General features: G+C 49.2%; 1 protein-coding gene across 13 annotated transcripts in view; it reads left to right on the top strand.

Moving 5' to 3' along the window:
- TANC2 (tetratricopeptide repeat, ankyrin repeat and coiled-coil containing 2) overlaps window positions 1-25,187 on the top strand; it is a 176,784-nt gene that overhangs the window by 110,254 nt on the left and 41,343 nt on the right. For all 13 annotated transcript variants that reach the window (XM_048926910.1, XM_048926909.1, XM_048926919.1 and 10 more), the window contains 4 exons: window positions 4,944-5,069; window positions 10,510-10,791; window positions 13,565-13,698; window positions 22,989-23,220. In XM_048926910.1, the coding sequence (XP_048782867.1) occupies window positions 4,944-5,069; window positions 10,510-10,791; window positions 13,565-13,698; window positions 22,989-23,220 (774 nt within the window). The remainder of the gene's footprint in view (window positions 1-4,943; window positions 5,070-10,509; window positions 10,792-13,564; window positions 13,699-22,988; window positions 23,221-25,187) is intronic.

The raw sequence follows: 25,187 nt of genomic DNA, 5'->3' as shown, positions 1-25,187 counted from the left end.
TTTACACCAGACTCACAATCCATGCCATGCAGTGCATCCCTTTGGTCACCTCCAGCCCACAGACTGCAGCCGTTCTCCCAACGCGTATCGATCCAGCCTTGCATAAAACATCTTCGGAAGCAATTAAAAGCAGTTTGTTGGGAACATTTCTCTTGAAAGACCACTGGAGCACCTTGGAATGCCAGCATGGGCCGTGCACTGTGGTAGAGCACTTGGGAGATCACTTGGGTTCATGGCTTAATGTGGGAACAGTGCAGCTCTTCTCTCTTATAGGTCTGGGGGTGGGAGAAGCCCAGGGCAGCTCTGCAGCCAAGAGGGCTCAGTGCTGGCTGTTTTCGTAAGGTATGGAAAGGTGTTTTTGATTTCCTTAGGGAAGAGCTCTTCATTGAGTTAGCATTTGTCTCCTGCACTCTTCTCCCATGGATTGCTGGAGCTAAAATTCCTCCAGCCTCTTCTTGCTCTTCTCTCCAAAATTCCAAGGCTGGTTTTGTTCCCTCTGCTGTTTCTGGTTTATACTCTTTCTGCCATTTTCTTCACCCTCACTTTTATAAAGGAAATTCTTCCCAGGATGCATTCTATTTACCTTTATTTACCTACCTGCCACAGCACAGCCCAGGAAATGCCAAATTCCATCCTCTAAGCTGCACAGAAGCAGCTGCAGTGCACTGGCTGTGTGCTGCCTTTGGAAACCAAGAGGATAAGGGAATTCCCTCCCCACATTGGTGACACAGAGAGCACTTTTTGGGCGATAGCATCACCTCTCTGGAGTGTGGGCTTCGTGGTACAAAGAGCTTCCTTCACTCTGATGCTGCTGTCACCAGTTTTTCGAGCTGTGTGGCATTCACAGAGCATAATTGAGTCATCAGCAGTTCTAATTGAAACCCCAACCTCAAAGGCAAAGAGAGAAAATAAAAGAAGGGAATAGAAAGGAGCAAAGAAGTGGATACAAAGCTGGTCAGGCAATTCCTTCTGATCACAGCAAATCGCAGCAGAGGTGGTGGTAATTCCCTGTGTCATCACATCACCTGTTCTACAAAGTGCTCTTTGCTTTTGTGCTGTACCTCTCTGCAGAGATGGAGCGTGCTCTGTTCTACTGTGGGAAACCAGAGCTGCAAGCAGCCAGAGGTTGGATCCAAGAAAAACACCTATAAAAGTAATCCCAGGTCTTCCAGCAGTTCTTTAAAGCTCAGTTGTACGGCTCAGAGCCATGAATGCATTGGCTTTGCTGTTTTACTCTTTTTATTGTTCACGGAAACTGAAAGCTGCAACAGTGTTTGCTTTCTTCCTACCGCATCCCAGGCAAACACACGCAGTCATTCATCTTGCATTCTTCCAGTGTGTCTCACAGCAATCAGCAGGAGGCACTTGGCACTGAGGCTGTGCATTCAGGCCTTTGGATGAACACAAATGCAGGGATGGCCCCAGGAAGGAGCAGCACAGGAGCTGTGTGTGAACACCTTCTGCTTTGCCCAGGGGAAAGAGAATCGATGCCAACCAGGCACAGAAGGAATTCAGATAAGACCCAAAATGTAACATTACTTAATTGTGCTCCTCTTTGCTCACTTAGAGCACACGTCCAGCCCAGCATGATGTCATTAAATCTAAATTGTATTTATTAATATGCTGAGTTGGGATGCATGGGGATCTCACCTTGCAGCAGTGCATTCTGCCCTGAGCAAACCAAGCCCATGTGTTTGGCTGCTGCATCACAGCTCCGTGCCAGGGCCTCCTTTTCCATATTCAGAGTTCATTGGGACCCTGGAAGGATTGCAGCAGCAGCACACAGGTATCATTTTTGAGGATATATTTGTTCCTCCTGTGTGTTCTATCTGCAGTTGCAGTGTCTTGCTGCGCAGAATAAACCTCACCACTGAGGGGAAGCTTTTGTGAGTTTAATAGTATATTTTATAAGATCAATTCATCTTGCATTATGTTTGAAGCACCGCAGTGCATTATCAGGAAAAAATGACTTTTGTTTCTCTGGCTGGAGGCCTCTTTAATTATTCCTCTGTTCTAAATGGGAAAGATAAATCTCAGCTGATCAGTGGGGATGCTGCAGGGATGCTCTGGGACAGAGCGCTGGACGCAGCAGCGCTGGTGGTGGGAGCAGAAGGGCAGCTCTGTGCTGCTGGGAGCATCTCCCCATCACAGAACTTGGAATGTTAGAATCCTTAGAGTTGGAAGGGACCTCTGAAGGCCATCTCTCCCAACTCCCCACAGTGCACAGAGACTCCACAGCTCAATCAGGTTGCCCAGGGCCTGATCCAGACCCTGCAAAAAGGTCTTTTTCAGCAGGGCTGCACTCAGTTCTTCCACTGGTAACGGGGTTTGCCTTGACGCAGGTGCAAGACCTTGCACTTGGATTTGTTGAACCTCATGAGGTTCACGTGGGCCCACTGCTCAGCCTGTCTAGGTCCCTCTGGGTGGCATTCTGTCCCTCTGATGTGTCACCTCACCCCACAGCTTGGGGTCATCAACAAACTGCTGAGGGTGCATTCAACCCCACTGTCAAAGTCACTGATGAAGAGATGAAAAAGTATTGGGCCCAGCACTGCTGCCCCTGGGGGCATCACTCATCATCACAGATCTCCATCCAGACATGGAGCCGTTGTCCACCACTCTCTGACTTGATCCTGCTGCCAGTTCTTCATCCATTGAGCAGTCCACCCATCAAATCCACATCCTTCCGATTGGGAAAGAAGGATGCTATGGCATACCATGTCAAAAGTCTTACTGAAGTCCAGATAGTTGACATCAGTGGCTCTTCCCATGTCCATTGATGCAGTGACACCATTGGAGAAAGCCACTACGTTGGTTAAGCAGGATTTGCCCTTGGTGAAGCCATGCTGGCTCTCCCATATCAGCTCTTTGCCTTCCTTGTGCCTTAGCATCACTCCCAGGAGGATCTGCTCCCTGATCTTCCCCAGCACAGAGGTGAGACTGACAGTGCTGTGAGTCCAGTGTGGTTTGAATGCTCCACATCATGCATGGCATCTATTGGTGTCAAGAACAGATGGGCGTTCAACATCCTGTATGGTTACCAGCAGGCTCTGTGCTGTGTGAGCAGCACAGTCCCTGTCTCGTGGTCACACAGCGTGGTTAGAGGTAGGATTTTCATGGTGTGCCCATGAGGGTGGAGGTTGCAAGTGAAAAAAAATGGGTAGTGATCGTATTATAGCATTGATGCTCTGCTCAGGGAGTAATGGGAATTTTCCAAGAGAATGCAAGTTGTTTTTTTTTTATATTGATGGATAACTGGAGGGAAAATGATTGTTGGGTTTAAGTTGTTATACGAAGTGGCAAAAAGGAGCTTCTGTCAGTGCTGATATGCTGAATGGTGATGGATAAAGAAGTGGAGTTACCAGGATGTTGAATGTCTCCGGTTATCCCTGATGATGGTCTAGAGAATTGATTGAGCCCAGAGGGGGCTGAGTGCAGGACATCTCTCTTGGAAATCATCATCCTGGGAATCTCTCAGTCTCACTTAATTTTTGGCTGCAACAAGATCTTGGAAAGATCTGTGCAGGTCCGTTAGGTGCCAGGTGGAAGGAATGCTCCTCTTCATTCTGAAATTCTCTGCTTTTGAATCCCATGCTGTGGGACCAGAGGAAGGACCCAGCACTGTGTGAGCAGAGGGGTATATTATTTGTCTGCCCAAATGTTTACTCATTTCACAGCAAGGAATTGGAGTTGGCTTCGCCAGCAGTTTTTGAGAAGTCACGCAATTAATTACTTTGATTTGATGTAAGAATCTTGTCATGGCACGTGAGCAAATAGTCAAGAATGGAATAGAAACGGTGCTTAGTCCCAGCAGTGCAATGGATGTGTCAACAGAAGGAGGTGGGCATGGTGCAGAGAGGTGCTGGGCAGGCATTGCAGCACTGCACCATTGCGTGGTCACTGGGAGTTCTGGATGGGGCTGTCAGGAAGATGCATGGGTGAGCACATAGGTGAGAGATGGGCAGAGAGCAATAAATTACTCCTATTCATAGAATGATAGAATGGCCTGGGTTGAAAAGAACCACAATGCTCATCTGGTTTCACCCCCCTGCTATGTGCAGGGTTGCCAACCAGCAGCCCAGGCTGCCCAGAGCCACATCCAGCCTGGCTTTGAATGCCTCCATCCAGCTCTGTGCAGAGCACTGGATTCTCCTGTGAGGAAATGACTTTGAAACAGTAAAGTTATGTTCTTTAGTTCAGACGACATTTTTTGCTTTTAGTTGTGTATTTTTACTGGTCTCTCAAAGGTTTAGGTTTTTTGCCACACAGCAGTCCTTGTGCATCCCCAGAGTTCCCAATGTCTTTGGGATCCTGAGTGTAACAGAGGGGAACCACAGAATGGTTGAGTTGGAGGGGACCAAATCCAAACTAAGTAGCTCTTACAGAGTTGAAGGATTGTGGAGTTCAGCATAAAATCACACCATCATGAGGGCTGGAAAATCCCTTTCATATCACCAAACCCAACCCCAACCCACCCCCACCAAGCCCACCAACCACATCCCTCAGTGCCACATCTCCACACTTCCAGGGACAGTGACCCCACCACCTTCCTGGGCACCCTCCTCCAATGTATCACCGCTCTTTCAGATCAGTTTTTCCTGATATCCAGACATGCAGTGCATTATTGAGTTGTCTGTAACGCAGCAGGAGATGCTGACCATCAAAGACCGTGTGCGTGCAGGTTGAGTGAGTTCTGTATTGGGGGATATCAGATATAAATGTCTCCATTTGTCTTTGTTGTTTGTGAACATTGACAAGGGAGCAACCCAGAGCAAACACCACCAGGGCACGAGAAACCATTACCAAAACACTTCTTCATTCCAAGCTATGGGAAATCAGACTTGCCTCATCCCAGCTGCGCTGACTCGTGGTATTGATATTACCTGCATGCTTTGTTGACAAAAGGAAACAGGAGCTAAGATGGGCTCTCCTCTCTCTGGCAGCCACCAGCTCGGCCCACCTGGAGGACCTGGCATACCTGGATGAGCAGAGGCACACCCCCCTGCGCACCTCCCTCCGCATGCCCCGGCAGAGCGTGGCTGGAGCCCGCGCACAGCAGGACCTGCGAGGTAGGATGAGGAGCCACGTGAGTCTGTGCATCGCTGTGCTGGGTGGGGGATGCTCTCCTGGTCTGTGTGGATGCTGCTGCAGTTGGTCCCCGAGCTCCTCTCCCCGCTTGCTCCTCAACGTCCCCCTGTTTCTGAGCACTGGGTTCATTCAGAGGGTTGGGAGTTCTCCCCTCGGTCCCTTTGGGGTCACTCCCTGCAGCAGGGGCTGCTCACGGTGGTGGCCTTCAGGTGTCCCTCTTGCTGCTCAAAGGCCTTTTGAGGGGGGAGGCTCATCTGCTTCTTCCTGGTAAGCCCCACACAAGGTCATCAGCAATGAGAAGAAGCACCAGGGCTGGCAGTTCCACCTTCTGTTTGATTCCAGATAGATTTGGCACTGCTGCAATGCTGTGTCCGTGGGCCTTCCATCCCATTACTCTTGGTTTGAGCTTCCAGTAGCTGTGGGAGCAGTGGTGGCCCTGCAACCACAGCACATCCCCCAGTTTGTGCTTCCTTCCCATCACCAAGTGAGCAAACAGCACAAGGGGCTCAGAGGGCGACACACAGGGGCTTCTTTGGCTTCTGCTGCTGAGGGTGAGGAGGTAAAAATTTCCATTGCTGCTCTGAGAAAGCAGCTCTGGGATCTGCACAAAGCACGAGCCCCCACTTGTGGGGCAAAGAGCGTTTGTGTTGTGCTGGATCGCAGTCTGTCATGAAATCATCTTGGCTGGTGAGGCTGTTACAGAAATGGATGAGCAGCAGAAAGCAAGCTTTGACAGACAGAATTTCCATATGTTCGAGGAGAGCAGCTTGCCAAGCCTTCGTAATTTGCAGTGATTGCATCCAAAACATGGAAGTTTATTGTAGGAACAGAATCGAGTTGTTTTCCAGACGCGCTTTTGAGAAACGTAGCGCGGCGTGTTCTCTTTCTTCTCTTCCTTTGTGTGTTTTCCCTTTTTGTTCATGTTGCATGGGAATAGCAGCAGTGTTTGGGTTTTTGGAACTTGTTTCTGATTGCGGTTGAAGAAAAGATGCTATTTTTAAAAAGAGGAGGGGAGAGAAGATGGTGTGAAAAAATGAAGCCAGCAGTATTTGGAAATATTTTCATTTCAATGAATAGACGTTATTTGGGATTGGCTTTTTTCCCCCAAAATATGAAGGAGCCCAGATATTTCTGTGAGGTTGCGTTCATCTGCACTGCTGCAATCTCCAGCTCTTTGTTCCAGCTGGAAATGCTAAACTTGAGTTCAGCTTCACTGCCTCCATTCTTGGCATCATGTTGGGGTTTGGACCCAGTGGGCTGTGGGTGCAGCAAATGCATCACAGCCCACTTATTTGGGTCCCAGCCTTTATGAATCCCAGTGCAGAGAAATTAAATGGGGATCTTGGCATCTTGGCTATTTTTTTGTGTTGCTAAGTCAGTTATTTGAACCAGAAGAGCAACTTTGCAATGTAATCCCCAAGGCTAAGAGCATTACAATGTCTGTACCGTGGCAGGTTTTTAATAGGATGGTTCAGGCTCTTTTTGGTGTTGCTATTTTGAGCCGGAGCCATTTGGAGCCTTTATGGATTTCTGTAACCTGGAATGGAACCACAGAGTGGTTGGGTTGAAAGAGACCTTGAAGATCCCCCAGTTCCAAGCCCTGCTGGGGGTTGATGCTATCCAGTAGTGCCCACACTGCCCTGGGCTCCTTCCAATCCAAAGTACAAGGTGGTGCTTGGGATATATCCTGGTGGCACCCAAATGGTGCAGTGTTAGAGCACCCAGCTGCTGCCATCAGGACTTCTTTTCCTCCCAGAATGGCAGGACTGGTGCAGTGGGGAGAACCTCATTGTTTTGGGGAGGCTCATGGGCATGGAGGCTCATAGAATCATTGGAAAAGATCACCAAGATCATCCAGTCCAACCACCAGCCCACCAAGTGGGGTTGCCCAGACTCGGTGCTGCAAAGGACCAGGACTGTTGGCCAATACAGACCGTATGACAGTTGTTTCCCTTAAACTCTTTTCTGTAAGTTTTAGTTTTTCCCTCTGATGCTTATTCCATGCTGCAGCCTTTTGGGTCTATTACAGCACAGTCCAGTGTCTTCAGACTTACAGTCTATGAAAAAATAGGCACAGGTTTCATGGTGATGAATGGAGGCACTTAAGATGACACTTGAAAGAAGCTGCAGTCTGAAGCAAGGAAAGGAAATAAATTCAACATTTGTCTAATTTATGGGCTCCTATTTACCAAAGAGCACATTAGATGCTGATAGATACTGTGTTATTCAGAACCACATTTCACTGTAATAAATATTAAAGTGCTTCTTGCCCGGGCTTTATCTCAAGATGTTGGCAATACCCACGTTGTGCATCTCAGCCCCACACGGGCTTCCTTTGGACAGCAAGATGCATTTCCATCAGGAGCTCAAATGCTTCTGGAGCAAAATACCAAACAAATAATGAGCTGTGGGCGCTGGTTGTCAGCAGTCTGAGAAGGCAGGTGGTTTCTGGACAGGCATTGAAGGTTCTTTCAGCAAAGTAAGGTGACACAAACTTAAAAGAAGCAGCAGAGGACGCCCTGCGTGGTGCAGGGTGAGCTGTGATTCCTGCTTGTTGGCAGCCCAGTGGGTTTTGTTCAGTTGTGCATGTAGTACAACCACTTCACTTGGATTTAATTGATGTTTTCAGCTGCAAAAAAAAAAATTAGAGCCAGGAGAGATGTGGCAGACAGTGCTTCAGCTTGGGGTTGAGAATATTTCTCAGACTCTACCAAAGCTTGCACAGTATTTCGTTGATGCTGTTACACTGCCATGAAAATGTGATGCTGCCAGATTTGATGCTGTCCCACTGTGATACCCATAAGGATAAGGGTTTAAGTTATGATAAGATATTATCAGAAGTTCTGGGTGTTTCCAGCCTAAGTTCTACATAATGCCTCATTGGAAATGAATACAAACCAAGCATTTGTCAGTGTTTTAATTTTACTGGCTGTGTGTTTTGCAAGGGCTGAAGTCAGTTCAAGGGCTAAAACAGTTCATCCAAAATGTGTGCACACGTCCTCACCCCACATTTCTGAGCCTCTTCAGCCTCTTTTTCGGAGTTCTTTCCGTTGATTTATCCTTTCATTAATTTCTGCCCCAAGTGTTGAAGCTGCAATGCTGCCTCCCTTATCCCTGCTTCCCCTTCTCTTGTGACCTGGTGCTTCATTGCATTTTGTTCAGTCCTTAGCTATCAGCTCAGCTTCTGAGAGCAAGGATTTGTTGTTCTGCAGAATGGAGCTGGTGGAGGCTGCAGCTGTGGCTCAGCAGAGCCTTACATCACTTGGAGCTCTGCATGGAGCTTGCTGGCTTGCTCTGCTGTGACCCAAGGGGCTGACAGGGCTGCAAGACTTGGCAGACAAGTGAGCACATCTCTGCGGGGGCCATGTTGAGCCTTCTTCAGGGCTGTGCCTATTCATGTCCAAGCTTAGGACAGCCTTTGTCTCTATGGGATGCAGCAGTTGGCAATGCATCCATCCTCACCTCTGGAAAGAAATGGGGATTTAAGTCTGTTTGCCCCCCATGTAAACTGTGTCCCACAGCTTAATTAGGGACATCTTTTCATTAGCTCCTGAGGCCGTTTGGTACCTGGTGACCATCTGGCTCACATCTGCATGGGCTCCATGCTGCTTTCAGGAAAGCACTGCCATACATCCCCACTCACTCACCCATCCCATAGGCACAGAGCTGCAGCTTACCAACCCCCAGTCTGAGCTCCGTGTTTTAAAACCAAAGCAGTCACCTGCTGTCTGCGTGGCCACTTCCCGAAAGTTTCCCCTTAAGAAATCATCTCAGCAATAGAGTGTGAAGGAGCAGCAGCTGTCTCTGCCAGCACAAAGTGCTTCCATCCGTTTCTTTTTTGGGTATATATGTATCATCTCCCAGTTACAGACCTTCCAGGCAGAACGAGCCGTATGAGTTGATCCTTCTGTTCCCAGGTTGGCACCGGGTTGGTGTGGAGCTCCTGCTTTTTTTAGGCCTGCGTTCCCTAGATAGCTTGCACTGAGTGGAAAGAACGGCAGATACCTTCTCCCTCCACCCCCAAATGTTCCTGCAAAGGTTTCCAGACTGGTTTAGTTTTAGTTATTCACTTGATAATAATCCAAAGGTGGAACGAATGCAGAGCCGAGAGCTGAGCATGGCAGCAGCAGAAGCCATGCAGCAGTCCCTGTGCCTGCCCAGAGATCCAATGTCTTTGGAATCCTTAGCATTGCAAGGAGGGGACAACATGGAATCATAGAATGGTTGAGTTGGAAGGGACCTTAATGATCAGCTGGTTCCAACCCCCCACCATGGGCTGTTCTGGGATGCAGAGCTGAGGAATGTCCCCAGCTGCCCTGACTCTGGCAGCCCATAGAAACAAATGACGGTGTTAATTTCATCATGGAAACAAACTCCAGCTATGGCCAAGTCATTAGATAAAAACAAAACATAGCAGGCTGCTTTTTTGGTGCTTCGTGCCTCTTTTAAACAGAGATGAAAAGATACCGGATGCAATGAAGCCATTTGTAGCTCTCTTTCATTACCTTCAGAGGAATTAATTAACCCACAAACGCTTCTGATTTTCCCTTGATTGCCAAAGGGATGCACTTGAATTTCTCCTCCCTCCTCCTGCTAGGCTCTGAGGAGCTTTTCAAAAGATGAGCTTGCATACAGAAGTGGGGAAATGAGCCCAGCCAGCTTCTGCATTTCTGGCTGCTGGTGCTGCAGTGTGTGTGGCAGGTCAGGAGTGCTTCCTGTGGTACACAGGGCCTTACCTGTCCCTGCACACTGGGCTGGGCTGTGCTCATAAACTTCATTTCTGGCAGGGTGGGCTTTGCTTACTGAGTTCTTGGACAAACAAGGGGTATTCCTGGGTGCTTTCTGCCAGGACTGCTAGGGGCTGGAGCCCGAGTCATGGAATCATAGAATGACCTGGGTTGAAAAAGTCCTCAAAGATCATCTGGTTCCAACCCCCTGCTGTGTGCAGGTCACCAACCAGCAGCCCAGGCTGCCCAGAGCCACATCCAGCCTGGCCTTGAATGCCTGCAGGGATGGGGCATCCACAGCCTCCTTGGGCAACCTGTGCCAGTGCCTCACCACCCTCTGGGTCAAAAACTTCCTCCTAATATCCAAGCTAAACCTCCTCTGTCTCACTTTAAAACCATTCCCTCTTGTCCTGTCACCATCCACACCCACAAACAGCCGTTCCCCCTCCTGTTTATACTCTCCATTCAAGTACTGCAAGTCCACAACAAGGTCTCCCTGGAGCTTTCTCTTTTGTCCACCCACTTCTATGATATTTTTAGTGGAAAGGACCCCATTCTCCTTCATTTCAGCCTTTGTTACAGAGCAAATTCTTTTTCCCTATTGTAACAAAAAGATGCCCAACAAACAGCGATCAGGCCAGTAGTTACGCGCACTTAGCATTAACACACAGTTCTGTCCCGGCTTTGTTTGCAGTGCGCTTTGCACCCTACCGACCTCCAGACATCTCCCTGAAGCCGCTGCTCTTCGAGGTCCCCAGCATCACCACCGAATCCGTCTTTGTGGGCCGGGACTGGGTGTTCCACGAGATCGATGCACAGCTGCAGAGCTCCAACGCCAGCGTGAACCGCGGTGTGGTGATCGTGGGGAACATCGGCTTTGGGAAGACTGCCATCATCTCCAGGCTGGTTGCACTCAGCTGCCACGGCACTCGCATGAGGCAGATCGCATCCGACAGCCCGCATGCCTCACCCAAACGTAAGTGTGGCCCTGTGCAGCTCTTCAAAGCCTGCAGCCCTAACCAAACCCTGACCCGAAACTAAGCTGACCGTCACCTATCCAGAGCCTAACCTAATCTAACCCAATGTAACCTAAACTGCCTCACCTAGCCCTAACCCTAACTAAACCTAACCCTACCCTAACCCTAAGCAAACCCTAACCCTAACATAGCCCTAACCTAACCCTAACCTAACCTAACCTAACCTAACCCTAATCCTAACAGTTTACCCTAATCCTAACCTAACCCTAACCCTAGCCTAATCCTAACCTTAACTAAATCCTAACCCTAACCTAACCCTAACCCTAACTAAACCCTAACCCTAACCCTAACTAAACCCTAACCCTAACCCTAACTAAACCCTAACCCTAACCCTAGCCTAATCCTAACCTAACCCTAACCCTAACCAAACCCTAATCCTAACCCTAACCCTAACCAAATCCTAACCTAACTAATACTAACCTGACCTTCTAACCTAACCCTAACCCAACCTTAACCTTAACCCTAACCCTAACCCTTGTCTTTTTACTTCTGCAGTGTTCTTAGGGAAAAAGATCCCGTTCTCTTTCAGTTTAGTCTTTGTTGCAGAGCAAAGGAAGCAGCTGCCAGGAATGTTTGTGCTATTTGTGATGCAGATGTACTCTGTGAAGGGTCATTATAGCTGTCTCTTTATTCCCTGCCTTAGAAGGATCACAGATTTTCTCCCATCAGAAAGACTCCAATGCTTCTTGCAGGTACTCTATGATTACAAATCCTCTCTGAGGATTTTCTTCAGGACCAGGCTGGATGAGGCCATGGGCAGCCTGCTCCAGTCCCAGCACTGGAGGTTGGTGGCCCTGCTGTGGCAGGGTTTGGAACCCAGTGATCTTTGGGGTTCCTTCCAACCTAAGCCATTCTGTCATTTTGTTGCCCTCCTAATTTCCCATACAGACTCAGTGTGTGATGCTGTAGAACCCCATGTGGGTTTGGCAGCCAGGACTGCTCTGCCTCCCAGTACCATCCAGTTTGCAGGTGGAGATGGCAGCATTTTCCAACCACTCTGCTCCTAGTAAGTAAGACAGGACTAAAAATACCAGGTTCTGTACCTAAGGACGTCTTCAAGGATCTAGGTCAGTGTATCTCAGAGACACTGTGGTTAAATCTGTTTACTGGAATCCAGTGCTCTGAGCCATGGAGAGATATCTGAGATGTCACCGCTCGGTGCCGTGTTGAGGAGTGCCACTTGTCAGCACTAACCCAGCAGTGCTGGGTGAAAGGCAGGCCTGGTTTCTATATTTTAGCTGTAACTCTGCAGAGGAGAGCCTCCCCAGTCTGCTGGGAAGGACTGTGGGATTTAAAAGATTACTGCACTGAACTGCACCCCTCATGCACCATTCATGCACAAAGAGCAGAGATCCTCGCTCATCCAGTGCAGCCCTTGAGTTCACACTCAGGTGTGCTGTGAGGTTAAAGCTGAGTGATTCCTCGGTGTCAGTCACTGAGGTGAGGACTTTAGAATCACTCAGTTTTATTTTCTGAAGCCTCCACAAAAGCCCTGAGTGTAGCTCTAGAAGATAAGAGCTGCTCTAGTGATTTCACAGGCTGAAAGAAGCTGAAAGAAGAAGCTCTGTAATGTCTGTGTTGAGCAATAAAACGCTAACTGGCTGCCCTGACCGTACTGCAGCACTTGTGTTATCAGCATTAGCAAACTGGAATAAATGCAGCCTCATACCATTAATTCCTGGCTCAGAAAAGCAGTGCAGGTGAAGGTAGTGTTGCATGCTCAAAACTGACATTGTGCGTCTTTGCTTCCATAGGCAGCAGCTGTCCTCCTTCGTTGTTTGCCATTAAGTGGGTCATTGTTTCCATTATGATTTCAGGTTGAGCTCAAGGATGCATTGCAGCAATCTATCCAGGCCAGTCCTCTGCCAGTGCAGTCTGTGCTTCAGATTGCTGCTTTTAAAGCATTCCTGTAACTGATAAATCAGTAATTAGGCATCACCAAGTTCTGCATATCTTAATGTCATTCAGTAATACTCTGAGTGCCTATGAGTGTGAAGGTTAGTAGTTTGGGGATGTTAATCACAAAGGCCAGGTGAGTAAACTGTTCTGCTTTTAAAGCTTTCTGCTTTTCTAAAATGCAAGAGAAATGGCTGAAATGCAATAAGAAGCAGATCACATCTGGCAGAGGTGATCCCAATGTAATTCATTATTTACTTACAAGACTTGTCCAGAACGTGGTGCTGCTCTTGCTTCTCTCCCTCTGATAGCACTGGTGGCCTTCAGAAGAAACATTGGCTCTAGCACGCTGTTGATATATGCTATAAAATCGGCACATCATTCAGAGCAATTTTCTGTCCCCATTCAAGGAAAACCCAGAACTAAATGAGTGAGTGATGGTTCCTAACAAAGGAAGACCTGTTAGCCAAAGTGCAGAGCATGGCAGCTCTGAGATAGCCCAAACTCAAAGGTAGAGCATACTTCCATGAGTGTTCTATTCACTCATTGTGATTTAAATCAATGAAGTTACACTGGAGAAGATGAGGACAATGAGCTTAAAGCTTTATCTTAGCCCTTCCCATCCAGCTCCCAAAAGAAAGCTCCCCAGGAGCTCCATGCTGCCTGGAGGTGTCACCTTCCCCCACTGCCCATAGTGCAGAGCAGAGCATTGGTGGAAGGTGCCACTGCCAGGAACAGACTGCTGGGAAGTACCAGCATGACGGCTGTTGGCTGTGCTCATCCCTCAGCAGTTCCAAACCTCTTTCTTTGAGACAGACGTGGATGCAAACAGAGAGCTGCCCTTAACCCAACCGCCTTCTGCTCACTCCTCCATCGCCAGTGGGAGCTGCCCGGGGACCCCCGAGATGCGCCGGCGCCAGGAGGAGGCCATGAGGCGGCTCGCTTCCCAGGTATGGCAACATTTGGGATGGCTGCAGGCCTTGGGAATCTCTCTCTTGTCATGGGGATCTCTGGAAAGCTCTCCTGTCCTGCACCGCTTTGGCAGCTGGGAAAATGCGCATCCTGGGGGAGCAGAGAGGAAGAACTCCTGGAAGGAGTTTTATTACCCTCAGAAAGTTTCTGCTGTAGGAGGGAATTCCCATTACGTCGAGTGCACTCACCTCTAATCGTGAGACTTGATCTTTTCCAGCCACCATTACAGTAGTGGATGTGTTACAGGATGGCACAGCTGCCAGAGTGACCATTGCTTTTCTTCAGCAGTGGAAAGCAGATTGCTTCCCTTTGAAAGGGGTGGGTTTCAAACAGCAGTAAAGGAGCAGGCTGCATGGGGTGCACGTGGATGGTGCAGAACAGATCCTAGCCTGTTGTGAGCACTACACAAATGCCTTGGTGTTCTGATAAGTGCTGGTTGTACGTAGTGGTGTTTGTTGGTGTGGATGAGCTGTGCAGCTCGCGTTTCATTGTGATCCTGGGATTTGGCCCTATTTTGTGATGGTGGGAAGGTGCCGTTGTGTTGCTGTGAAATCCAAAGGGCCTGCTCCTCCCCCAGGGTTTGGAGGATGTGAGCAGTGATGCTTTCCTGTTGCCTGTTCCCCCTTGGAGAGGAAAATACCAAGCAAAGTCTTTGTTCTCTGTCACCACTGGGACGTGTTTTGCTTGGCTTTCAGAGCCAGATACTGTCTTGTGCTGTCTGCTTTCCACTGCACCCAGATGGCAAAGGCAGAGAGCGTGCAATTACTGTGTAAATAAATACTGGGACTTGATATTCTCCTCTTCCACATGGAGCTCTTGAAAGGAATGCAACGGGCAGCTCTGCTTTCATTCAGAGCCCGTTAGTCATCGTGCTTCTTGTCAATCTTCACCATTACAGGCTGCCAGAAGGCAGCAATGCGTGCTATCTCTGCCTCAAGCACCTAATCTGTCCAGACTTTCTTCCCCTGAGTGCTTCAGTAATCCTGCTGGATACATAACTGATAAATGGGTACAGTTTTAGCTTCGGTTTCACACTGAAGAAGGTGAGGGATGTGGCTTTTTCAAGCTGTGTGTCATAGCTGGAGCACAAAAGATGCACTGAAGCTTTTTTGCATCTCTGGTCACTGGTTATGAGAATAAGAAATAATCTTCACAGCCAAAATGTAAAGTTAAAATAGCTTGGCTGCACACCCCTTTAGGAGGGGGTTTTAAAGCCCCATTCATCCCATAGCCAAAGGTTGGGGTGATGTGCCACCTCCGGTGCTCTGCAGGACTGCAGCGTTCTGCTGCAATTCTTCATCTCCCAGTCAGCCTCCAATGCTGCAAACGCAGACAGATTCCAGAAGTAAATGTCACTGCTTCCTTCCAACATGAGGCCGCCCTGAGCAGGAGGATGCCAGGGGTGATGAGCTGACCTGGAGCTTCTGGGAATGGCTTCTGCTGCTCAGGTGGCTGACACAGCACACAGGAACTTGGGGAAGCTTCGTAGTTCCACACAGGAGGTTGGGGTCCATTCCCAGTGCTGCTGTGAGCCTCGGGCTCCTTGGAGATCAGCATCTCCTCAGCCTGCTCTGCTTCCCTGTTGCTGATAGAAAAGTGATCCGTGCAGCCAACCATCTTTGGGTGTCTGATGTTAGGAAGGGTATATGACGAGTGATTGGTTGTCTTCCAGGTCGTGCTTCAGCAGCACAGAGCCATCGAGTGGCTTTGGTTGGAAGGGACCTTGCAGGTTATTGGGCTCCAACCCCACGCAGGCTTGTATGGAGTCACTGCAGTTCAGCATGGGTTCAAATCCTGATTCAAAGCATGGCATCCTGTCACAAACAGACTTGTACTGAAAATGTAGCAGGCTTTGAGGTTTGGTTTCTCTCACCTTGCATGTTTCAGTTCCATACCAAAAGCAGTTCTGGTTTTATTGCATCAGAGCAGTCCAGCATGTCACAGACACAGCCTGATGGATCAGCAAGCGTCAGGAAAGGAAGTAAAGGCAAATGAAATGGCTCAGGGTGTTGGTCAAAGGATGGCTGGAGGTTGTGATGCATTCCTGTAACATCCAGGGCAGAGCTCAGCACCACTGCTGGATGCATGCTGTCAGCAGCAGTTAAATGGGTTTGCTCAGAAGGAGCAGTGCTGTATGATGTCCTCCCAGGTAAAACAAGCAGTGCCTGTTCCTCCACAGCTGCACAGGTTTTGAAGTCTCTGAGTGACACTGGGAGAAAAAGGATTTACTGACCCGGCAGCGTAATTGAAAATCCATCAAAATAACAGTTCTGAGCTCTTTGTTCTGTGTGTGATCCCCTCGGTCGGAAACTCGGTCATACGTGTCTAAGTTGCCATTGAGAAATCACAAATGTGTTGGTTGCTCGAGGCTTTGAAGGTGCTGGAGTCTGAAATAGAGCAAATGGCCCTAATGGTCTCCGTCAGCAGTTGTGGTTAAAGGCATCTGAGGGTCTGAGGCCACGTGCTCCTACAGGGCAGGAAAACGCTCACATTGCTAAGCTCAACTCTGTGCCCAGGGCCCCATTTGAGAAAGAAAAGGAGAAATGCTTTGGTTCAGGAGGAAGGGAGAGCAAAGCATGTTCCTGTATCAGGAGCTGAGGAATGAAATACGGATTCCTGGCAGCTTAAAGCTCTTGTTCCACTGGCAGAAGAAGAAAGGGTGACCCTTAGGTTGGGCTGTTGGAAGAACAGTCCTTGCACACACGTTCTGTAGTTGCTGCTTTAATGGAACAGGTTGGAATTGAAGGGAGAAAGAAAGTGGTGACAGTGATGGACAGCTGCAGTCAGGAGTCTGTTAGGAGATACGAATCATATGTGAGGAGATAGATAACAGCGTGTGCATGTTCTGCTTTCCAGGCTGTGCAGTGGTCATCATGTCAGAGCAATGCAGGTGGGCATGAAAGAGGATCACTGATATTTTGGGAGGCTGAAGGAGCAGCATGCTGGTGGGAAGTGCCCGCTCCCTTCCTTCTGAAAATGTCACCTACCCCAAACTGAGGAGCTGTGTGCTTCTGGTGGCAGGAATGACAGGAGAACAGTTGCTTCTCCTCCTCTGGATGCTCAGGGTGGGATTTGGCTGTTTGTTCTTCACGCAGCGAGTTCCTTGGGCTGAGGTTTGCTCATCGCTCTCGTTGTTGGAGATGAGCAAATGATTAATGTGAAAATGAAGTGCCTGCAGCCCACCAGCAGGAGCACTGCTAAGGCTCCTCTCTTCCTCTTTGCCACGCTGGAAAAGAGCATTGTTTTGCTTTATCCTCAGGTTTGGTGTTCACCAGCAAACGGAGCAAAATGCTTAGGAATGAACTGATGTACAGAAAAGTACTGGGTGCTTTCCACCCTGCAATGGGAAACAAGCCAACCCTGACTCATTTAAGGGTCTTTTGAAGTTCTTGCCAATGGTTCCTAGGAGGAAAAAAGCCATCATGAACAGTGGGCCAAGTCCTGTCCCCCCCAGCCCTGCTGGTTGCTGTTGGATTCGTGGTATCACTGCCCTCCCTTGGACCAGGAATGGGTTCTGTTTTGTGAGCAGCAGTTGTGGTAGGAAGGGTCGGATGCATTCTGGGGGCATCTAATGAAAGAAAACAAGGAGCTTAAAACTGAGATTGCTCTGTTCCTTTTGTTGTTTCTCCCCTTACCCCTCCATCCTCTTGAGATGCTGTAAGTGGAAGTGGTTTGATGGCCACCCTGAGGGGTCAGTGCAGAAAATGCTGGAAGTGCAGCGATGCTCCATGTAAGCACTGCAGCCCGGTGCTGGTGGGACTCACAGGGAGTGCTGGGGAAAAGGCAAAGCTCCAAGTCCTGCTGCCAACCCCAGGCTGCATTGGAGGCTGCAGTTGGGTGCTGCTGTTTGGAGAGGAATGGAGTAATGCACCAGGAAACACAGCACTGAGAGCAGCACAGCTCACCTAGCAATATTAAATGCATGGCAGTGTTCATTGTTCCTTAGCAGTGATTTCTGTCAATTTCCCAATATATTTTTTAAAGGCAGCATTAATCCTCTTGCTGGGAACTTTGCTGGCACAGAGCCCTTTTTCCCCTCCAGCCCCAGAGGAGCGGAGGCAGCAGGGCCACAGACGTCCCCCAGCCATGAGGAGGTGCAGCCTGCTGGGCAGCTCCTGCCTGCAAAGTTCCTCTTCCATCTCCACTCCATCCCTGCCCTCTGCAGCAGTCTATAGCTTAAAGAGGGAGGACAGCAGGGTTTGTCTTGCCAGATCTGGCAGACTCAGAAGCCACAAGCAAAGCTACTTGACTTGCAGCACCCACCCTGACACTTGCACGTGAAACATGAGCATTCCTGGCTGCGTGCTTGGTTGGCCTTTTGTTCAAATATATTTATGCACGCGTTATGGAAATAAGTTCACAGGGCTGCTGGATGCATTTGAAAGCAGCCCTCTGCCGTGGAGCAGCTGCCAGATCTCAGCAGTGCCAGGAAGGCTGCCCAGCCTGGGCTCATCCTGCAGGAGATGCACAGCAGTGTTCTGGTGAGCTGAGCACAGCAGAGCAGAGCTCTGTGTTGTTCTTAAACTATCTGGGTTCCTCAGTGCTTGTAAACGTATTGTCTGATTGCACAGAGCAACTGCAAGGTTGCTCCAATATTTGAAAGTGTTAGAAAGTAGCATAAAAACAGGAGGGGAAACAACTGTTTACTGAGGGTGGATGGTGATAGGACAAGGGGATTGGTTTTAAAATGAGACAGGGGAGGTTTAGGTTGGATATGAGGAGGAAGTTTTTGACCCAGAGGGTGGTGAGGCACTGGAACAGGTTGCCCAAGGAGGCTGTGGATGCCCCATCCCTGCAGGCATTCAAGGCCAGGCTGGATGTGGCTCTGGGCAGCCTGGGCTGCTGGTTGGTCACCCTGCACACACAGGGGGTTGGAACCAGATGATCTTTGTGGTCCTTTTCAACCCAGGCCATTCTATGATTCTATAATTCTATGAAATTGCAAGGCTTTTAAATCCAAGATGTGCTCCACACCTCTGCTGTTTTGTACCTTTTTCTTCCTATTTTTTTACTCTCCTCCATTGCAATACGTTCAAATTTCACTTCCTCTGAGTGGGTGGGTGAGTGGTGTGGCTCAGTCAGTGTGGCACAGCTTCCTCACCCCCAGATGTTCCTGGGTTGCATTCAGCTGGTGCTTCAGCTCAGCAGAAAGAGCCCAGCGATGTCTGAGCAGCACGGAGCCACATCCCACTGACCTCTGCATCTCAGCAAGGGCTGACAGCCACAGCACAACGAGTTCAACTCAGGAGGGGAGAAGTGTGGCCGTGTCCCCTCTGGTTAGGATCACTTCCCCACTATCCCTGAAGGTGTTGTCCTTTATTCACACAGGATTGTTGATGGCTTCAGTACACGGTTTAAATAACCACTGAAAGCCATCTTTGCTGGGTTTCTGGCTGCTGGCTGGCTGCTTGTGGATGCAGCACTTAAACAGATGAGCCTGAAAGGCAGCACAGCACTAATGGATTATCCCATACACAGAGCTGGGGAGCTGCTTTTTCATTGCGTAGCTCACTCTGCTGACTTCCTTCCCCACCCTTCCAGCCGTAAGGCAGAGCATCACTACCATTGCTGTGGGCTATGGAAAGAAAGGAGCCCTCCCACCTCGTGTGGAGGTGGAAGGATTAGTTTCTCTGAGCCCTGTGACATTAATGAGCTTCAGAGGGCATTTGCTGGCAAACTCAGCTATCTAAAAATAATGAGCATTCCTCATAAAGTGGGTCACCCCATCCACACACACCGGTCATGTGCAGTGAATAAAACACAGCCGTGCTGATCTCTATTTATATGATGACAGCCAACGTTCTGAGTGGCAGGCGGCCTTTTGGCAGGTGGAAGCACATTGACTCGAAGCTGTTTTGTACGGGTCAAAAGGAGATCAGTCTTATTAGGGGCAGAAATATGGCTAGAATGCAGTGCTGAAGCGGTTGGTTGGGAGCAGGGGAGCATTGGGGGGGGTTGCTGTGGGTGCAGGGAAGTGGGGTTTGTCCTTCCAGGCTGGTGGGGCTGGAGGAGGATGGAGGAACCATCAGGAGGGAGCTGAGACAGGGCAAGCAGAGCGTGATGGCAAAGGAATGCTTCTGAAAGGGAGGATATTGCTTGTCACAAATAGTGCCAGAGAACTCCTTTGAACTGGCCTGTCCTATTAAGTAAAAATAACTTGTTTCCCCTGAGCCATCTCAGCCCCTTTCTCCTTTGATGCATACTGTCCTCCCAGCTCCATATTCCTGCTCCTGGCCTATCCCCCCAAGCTCTCCTCTTTTCCCCCCAGCTCACTCTCTTTGCTCCTTTGTGCTTTATGGGCGATGCACAGTCTCTTCTGTTCCTCATTTTCCCTGCTCTGTGCCCTTTCTGCTCTCTTCCTGCTGCTTTCCCATAGCTCTCCCTCCTGTTCCAACAGCATCTTCTGTTACTCTTGGAATAGCTGCGCTGCTTTTAACGTGTCATCCTTTTTCTTCAAATAGCTGTTCTCGTAGATCTGATCTATATGGGGAAATCTTTTTTTTATTTTTCTTCCTCACATGCAGTTCTTTCTCAGCTGAACCAAAATCCCCTTTGGGTTCAGCAAAGCTTAACACCCGTGTTGCACAAAGCAGCTGAAATGGGGAGCGCAGCCCCAGGGAGCAGCATGCAGGGCTGAGGGGCAGGGAGAGCTGCAGGAAGGGCAGAGCAGAAATCACTTCTGCTGGGCTGGGCTGGACAGCAAACACAGCATCCTGAAGAGGGTGAGCGAGAATGGAGCAAAGCAGGGCAGAGGAAAGGCAGTCTGGATTGAGATGGGTACAGGAGTTTGGGTAGAGGGAGACATGGGGAATGGTGCGGTGGAAAGAAGAGCATGGCTGGTGTTGGGAAAAACAGGGACAGAAGGCTCTCTGGGTTTAATACCTGAAGAGCACATGGATCATTTACTTCTTAATTCTGCATTCACAATTAGGAAGATGAGTCAGTGTGACTCTCCTGAGGAAGGGAAGGTTCAGGTGCTCCCTGACCCCACATCAGGAGGGGTTGTGTTGTGTTGGTACCCACGAGTGTTGGCCATGGACCATGAGAGGCAGCGTCCGCCTTCCCCATGTCTGGTGTTTCTCAAGCCCTGTAGCACATCATTAATATTAAAATAAGATGCCTAAAAACTCATGATAAGTGTACTTCTTTGGTGTGCAGCCAACGCACTGGAGGCCAAATGATGTTAGGAAAGTCGTCCTTGCAAGTCTTCACTTGCTTTCTTTCTGCTGTTTCTAAGAGATCCCGTTCAGAGCAGTAGAATCAGAAGATTAGTTCTTGAAAGAGATGGAGCTCCATCCTCAGAACCCACCTGTGGTGTGAAGCCACTGCACAGTGATGCCTCCTTCCCAGCTTGGAGAGTTTGGCACATTCGCCAGCGGTGGAGGGGCACAGACTGCCGGGTTGTGTTGGTTCTCTTGATTAATGCATTATTTTCCCATCTTAATCCACTTATTTTGCACTAGGACTCCTTATAGGCACCATACACTTGTGTCTGAGGCAGTAATTGGAGCAAGGAACTTCACAGCTTCCACCTTGGTGAACATCATTTGCCAAAGGCGATGGCTGAAGCGAAGGCACATTCACTGGGCATCCAGGCAGACCGGTGTGTTTGGGAGAGCAGGCTGTTCCCTGGGGATTTCCTTTGTTGTAACACTTTCCAGATAAGATGGAACGTTAAATTCAAGGTTTTTGTTTATGACAAGAGCTGGTTGGAGCCTTCTCAGCAGTTCAGCAAAGTGTTTTTACAACAAAGAAATGAGATTTCCAGAAAACGAACTCACCTTTTTCAGTGGGTTCTTCATTTCCAGGCTAGGTGGGTTCCTGTTTTTAGTTCTTGGATGTGCTCGTGGCTTCTCTGTGTGAGTGAGGCTGTTGTTACAGTCAGAATTACAACCAGAGGAGCATTCGTTTTAGGTTATCCTGAGGTCTCCTGCTTTGGTTTTTTGGGTAAAACCCAGTTCTTGTTCCTGAAGGTGGAGCAGGAAAAAATTCTGAAAGCTTTGGGAGTTTGTAGGATGAGAGAGCTGCTTGGCAGGCAGCTCTGAGATAGGCAGGGAGCCTGCTTCCCAGCACCACGCTCACTTTTGGCAGTCTCTTTTGGGTTTGAAATGGAGAAAATGTCATGGAGAATAAATACCATCAAGCTGACGTTGTGCAGTTGCATTTCTGAGAGCATCGTAGTGCCTTTCCTTCAGGGCCCTTCTGATGTCCTCCCTGCTTGCTGGTGCATCTTCAGGTCCGCCCCTTAAGCACTGCATTGATCTTGTAGGCAGCCATCAGGATGCTGATAATTCTATCCCACGTATCAGGACTGGATGTAATGGGTTCCCATGAGCTGTGCTGTAACTGTGGGTGTTTTCCAGAAGAAGGAAATGTGTCCCCACGTTTAGCACTGACTGTGCCCTCCAAGGACAGTTCTGTCCCCTTTCCCATGACGTGGCTCCTGGATGAAGCTGATGAGCCTCTCATAATGAAGTAGTGGCCTTCATTTTTGGGTCTACATACTGTGCTGGAGCTAAGAGCTCTGCATGTAGGAGTTTGGTTTCTGTTACCAGGAACATCACGGTAACATTCTGTTACCAGGCATCACGGGAGGGCGGTTCAAGACCTTTATACTGCAGGAATCACAGTTTTAATCCCCAAATAAATGAGAAAGAAATCATTGTGTTTATTATGGCTTGATGCACTGAGTATATGGTAGCAAAAATTCTGTTGTGAGCTTAGGCACACGTATGCAGGTGTGATGCTCGAAGGAGTAGCCCAGCGAATTGAGAAGACCTGGGAAAATGAGTTGATCTAGGAGAAGAAAAAGGGTTCTTCTATCTTTTCCCTATATTTTCTGAATGAAGGGCTGCATGGTGGCGGATGGGTGATGCACAGCACTGTGTTCTCATTGTTCGTGGGATCCATTGCATGCAGCCCTGCCTCCAGCAGGAGCCATGCAGTGGCCTCTCAGCACCCAGCACTGGGGAGCAACCAGCAAGAAGTAAGTGGAAGAAAGCAATCCCAAGCCCTTACCAGCTGTTAGGTGGAGCTGGGAGTGCTGTCAGTACCTGCCTGGGGAGCAGCACCAGCAGAATTTCATTGCTCCAGTCATTCTCAGGATCAGTGCCAGTTTGCACGCAGCGTTTCATGAGCATCCTTGTCACGGGCACTTAACGCTGGGGATCCTCAAAGAGCTCACGTGCCAGAACGCATCAGAATCACCCAGTGCCATGTGGCAGAGCTCTGGCAGAGGTGCATTCGTCCTTCCTTCCTTCTCTTGCAGGTCGTCGCCTATCACTACTGCCAGGCAGACAACGCCTACACCTGCCTGGTGCCCGAGTTCGTGCACAACGTGGCCGCCCTGCTGTGCCGCTCACCACAATTCGTCGCCTATCGGGAGCAGCTGCTGCGTGAGCCCCACCTGCAGAGCATGCTGAGCCTCCGCTCCTGCGTGCAGGACCCCATGGCCTCCTTCCGCAGGGGGATCCTGGAGCCCCTGGAGAACCTGCATAAAGGTACGGGAACGGCTCTCCATTGCTTTCTCTTTGCTCCCCGCTGCTGTTTTGTTTGTTTGCTTTCTTGCAGCTGTGCATTTAAACCCAGCAGTGGGTCAGGAGCTGCGGGTGGGAGGTGAGACGTGGAGTTGCTGAAATTGTCACCACACTTATCTGCAAGGTTGGCAGCCCCTTCTCTCCTGGGGTGCAACTCAGGCCAAAAACGAAATGGTGATGGTGGCACGTGTCTGACTTTGTGTTCCCTGTCCCAAATCATAGAGTCACAGAATGGCCTGGGTTGCAAAGGCCCACAATGCTCATCTGGTTCCAACCCCCTGCTGTGTGCAGGTCACCAACCAGCAGCCCAGGCTGCCCAGAGCCACATCCAGCCTGGCCTTGAATGCCTGCAAGGATGGGGCATCCACAGCCTCCTTGGGCAACCTGTTCCAGTGCCTCACCACCCTCTGGGTCAAAAACTTCCTCCTCATATCCAACCTAAACCTCTCCTGTCTCACTTTAAAAACATTCCCCCTTGTCTTATCGCTATCCATCCATGTGAATGTGGCCTCACAGCTCTGAAGGTGAAAGCACACAACAGTTTCCATGCACGGCCCCGCTCGTGACAGTGTATTTTGTTTCATATTTTGGGAGGGGAGTGTTTTTCCCTCTCTTTTTCTTTATTTAATGGACTCTGGAGAATTGGAAGCTTTCAGCAGAAGGGCTGATACTGTAGAAGCTTATAGACATCCTGTCTGCAGCTTCTAAGGAGGCTGCTAACAGATCAGATTCTGACTGCTGATCTCGGAGCTTTCCCAAAGCAGCATTGATTTTGTCTCCTTTCCTTTCCTCCTCACACAAGATGTCACTAACTCATTGTGACAGTCGCTGCACTGAAGATCTTTGCTCGTTGTCATGAAAACTCTCAGAGTGCTGCAGAGCTCAGGGCTCTGTAGTCCTGCAAAATGGTGTCTGTTGTCATCGGCCTCACAAATAGACCAGATTAGTTTCTATTCTGACCCTTTGTATCGCCACGTCTGAGCCAGTGTGACATAGGTACAGCTCCTACTGGACTTGAAGCCCCGTTGTTCAGAGCAGCTTGCAGACGGCCCAAAATGCAGAGCAGCATCATGCACCCAACGTGTGTTTTATTTATTTCCTGGGCATGGGGACATGCAGAGCCAGCATGAGCACAGCACTTTGTTTTCCTGGCATGCACAAATGTCACTGTAGGAGGAGTGTGGCTGCTCCTTCCTCCCAGCACTCCTGCATTGGGAATCACTGCTGTGCAGGAAAACGAGCTGGGTATCTCATTGGGAGGTATTGCAGCTCTGGGTTGTAGGGCATTTTGGAGGATGCTCTTTTCTCTTGCCAAGCAGGTTGACCCCCTGATGGCCCCAAGGTCTTGGGGAGTGGAAATACGGAATCAGGATTCCCCACACCTTCCAGCACTGCTGGAGAGTGCTGGCTGGCTGATGGCTACCGAGAGCTCTGCAGCAAAATGAGCGGCATCTGGAAATTGGTTTTAAGATCTGTAACGTTTAAGGCTCTGTAAATACATCAGCAGGTCTTTTACAAGGTGCCGATGGAGCTTTAATGGTGCTGGGGCAAAATTGTTGCAGAACGGTTAATGATGGATATCACTGAGAAACTGATATTCATGTTTCTCCAGTATGTGTATGAATTTAATGACAAGGAATTGAAAGAATATATAGGAGAACAAAGTAGGGATTCTTCCCCTCTCGCTGCTTCCTCCTCTCTCCTTTGGGCTTTATGAGAAACATGAGATGTGGGTACAGAACTCAGGCTCCACTCGCTCCTTGATTTCAGAGTCATAAAGTGTGTTTTCAAGGTGCATCCAGTCAGCTTACTGGGGAGTCAGCTGAGAAGGGATCTCTGGTGACTTTAATGCAAAATACGTGTTTGTCATATGGATATTAGTGGCACACTCAGAACTAAATGCAACTTGGTAACGTCAGGCTGGGACAGAA

Source organism: Lagopus muta, chromosome 25 (genome assembly GCF_023343835.1).
Source record: "Lagopus muta isolate bLagMut1 chromosome 25, bLagMut1 primary, whole genome shotgun sequence".
Lineage (NCBI taxonomy): Eukaryota > Metazoa > Chordata > Aves > Galliformes > Phasianidae > Lagopus > Lagopus muta.
Note: the sequence above shows the minus strand (reverse complement) of the source record. Positions and strands in the feature narration are given on the sequence as shown.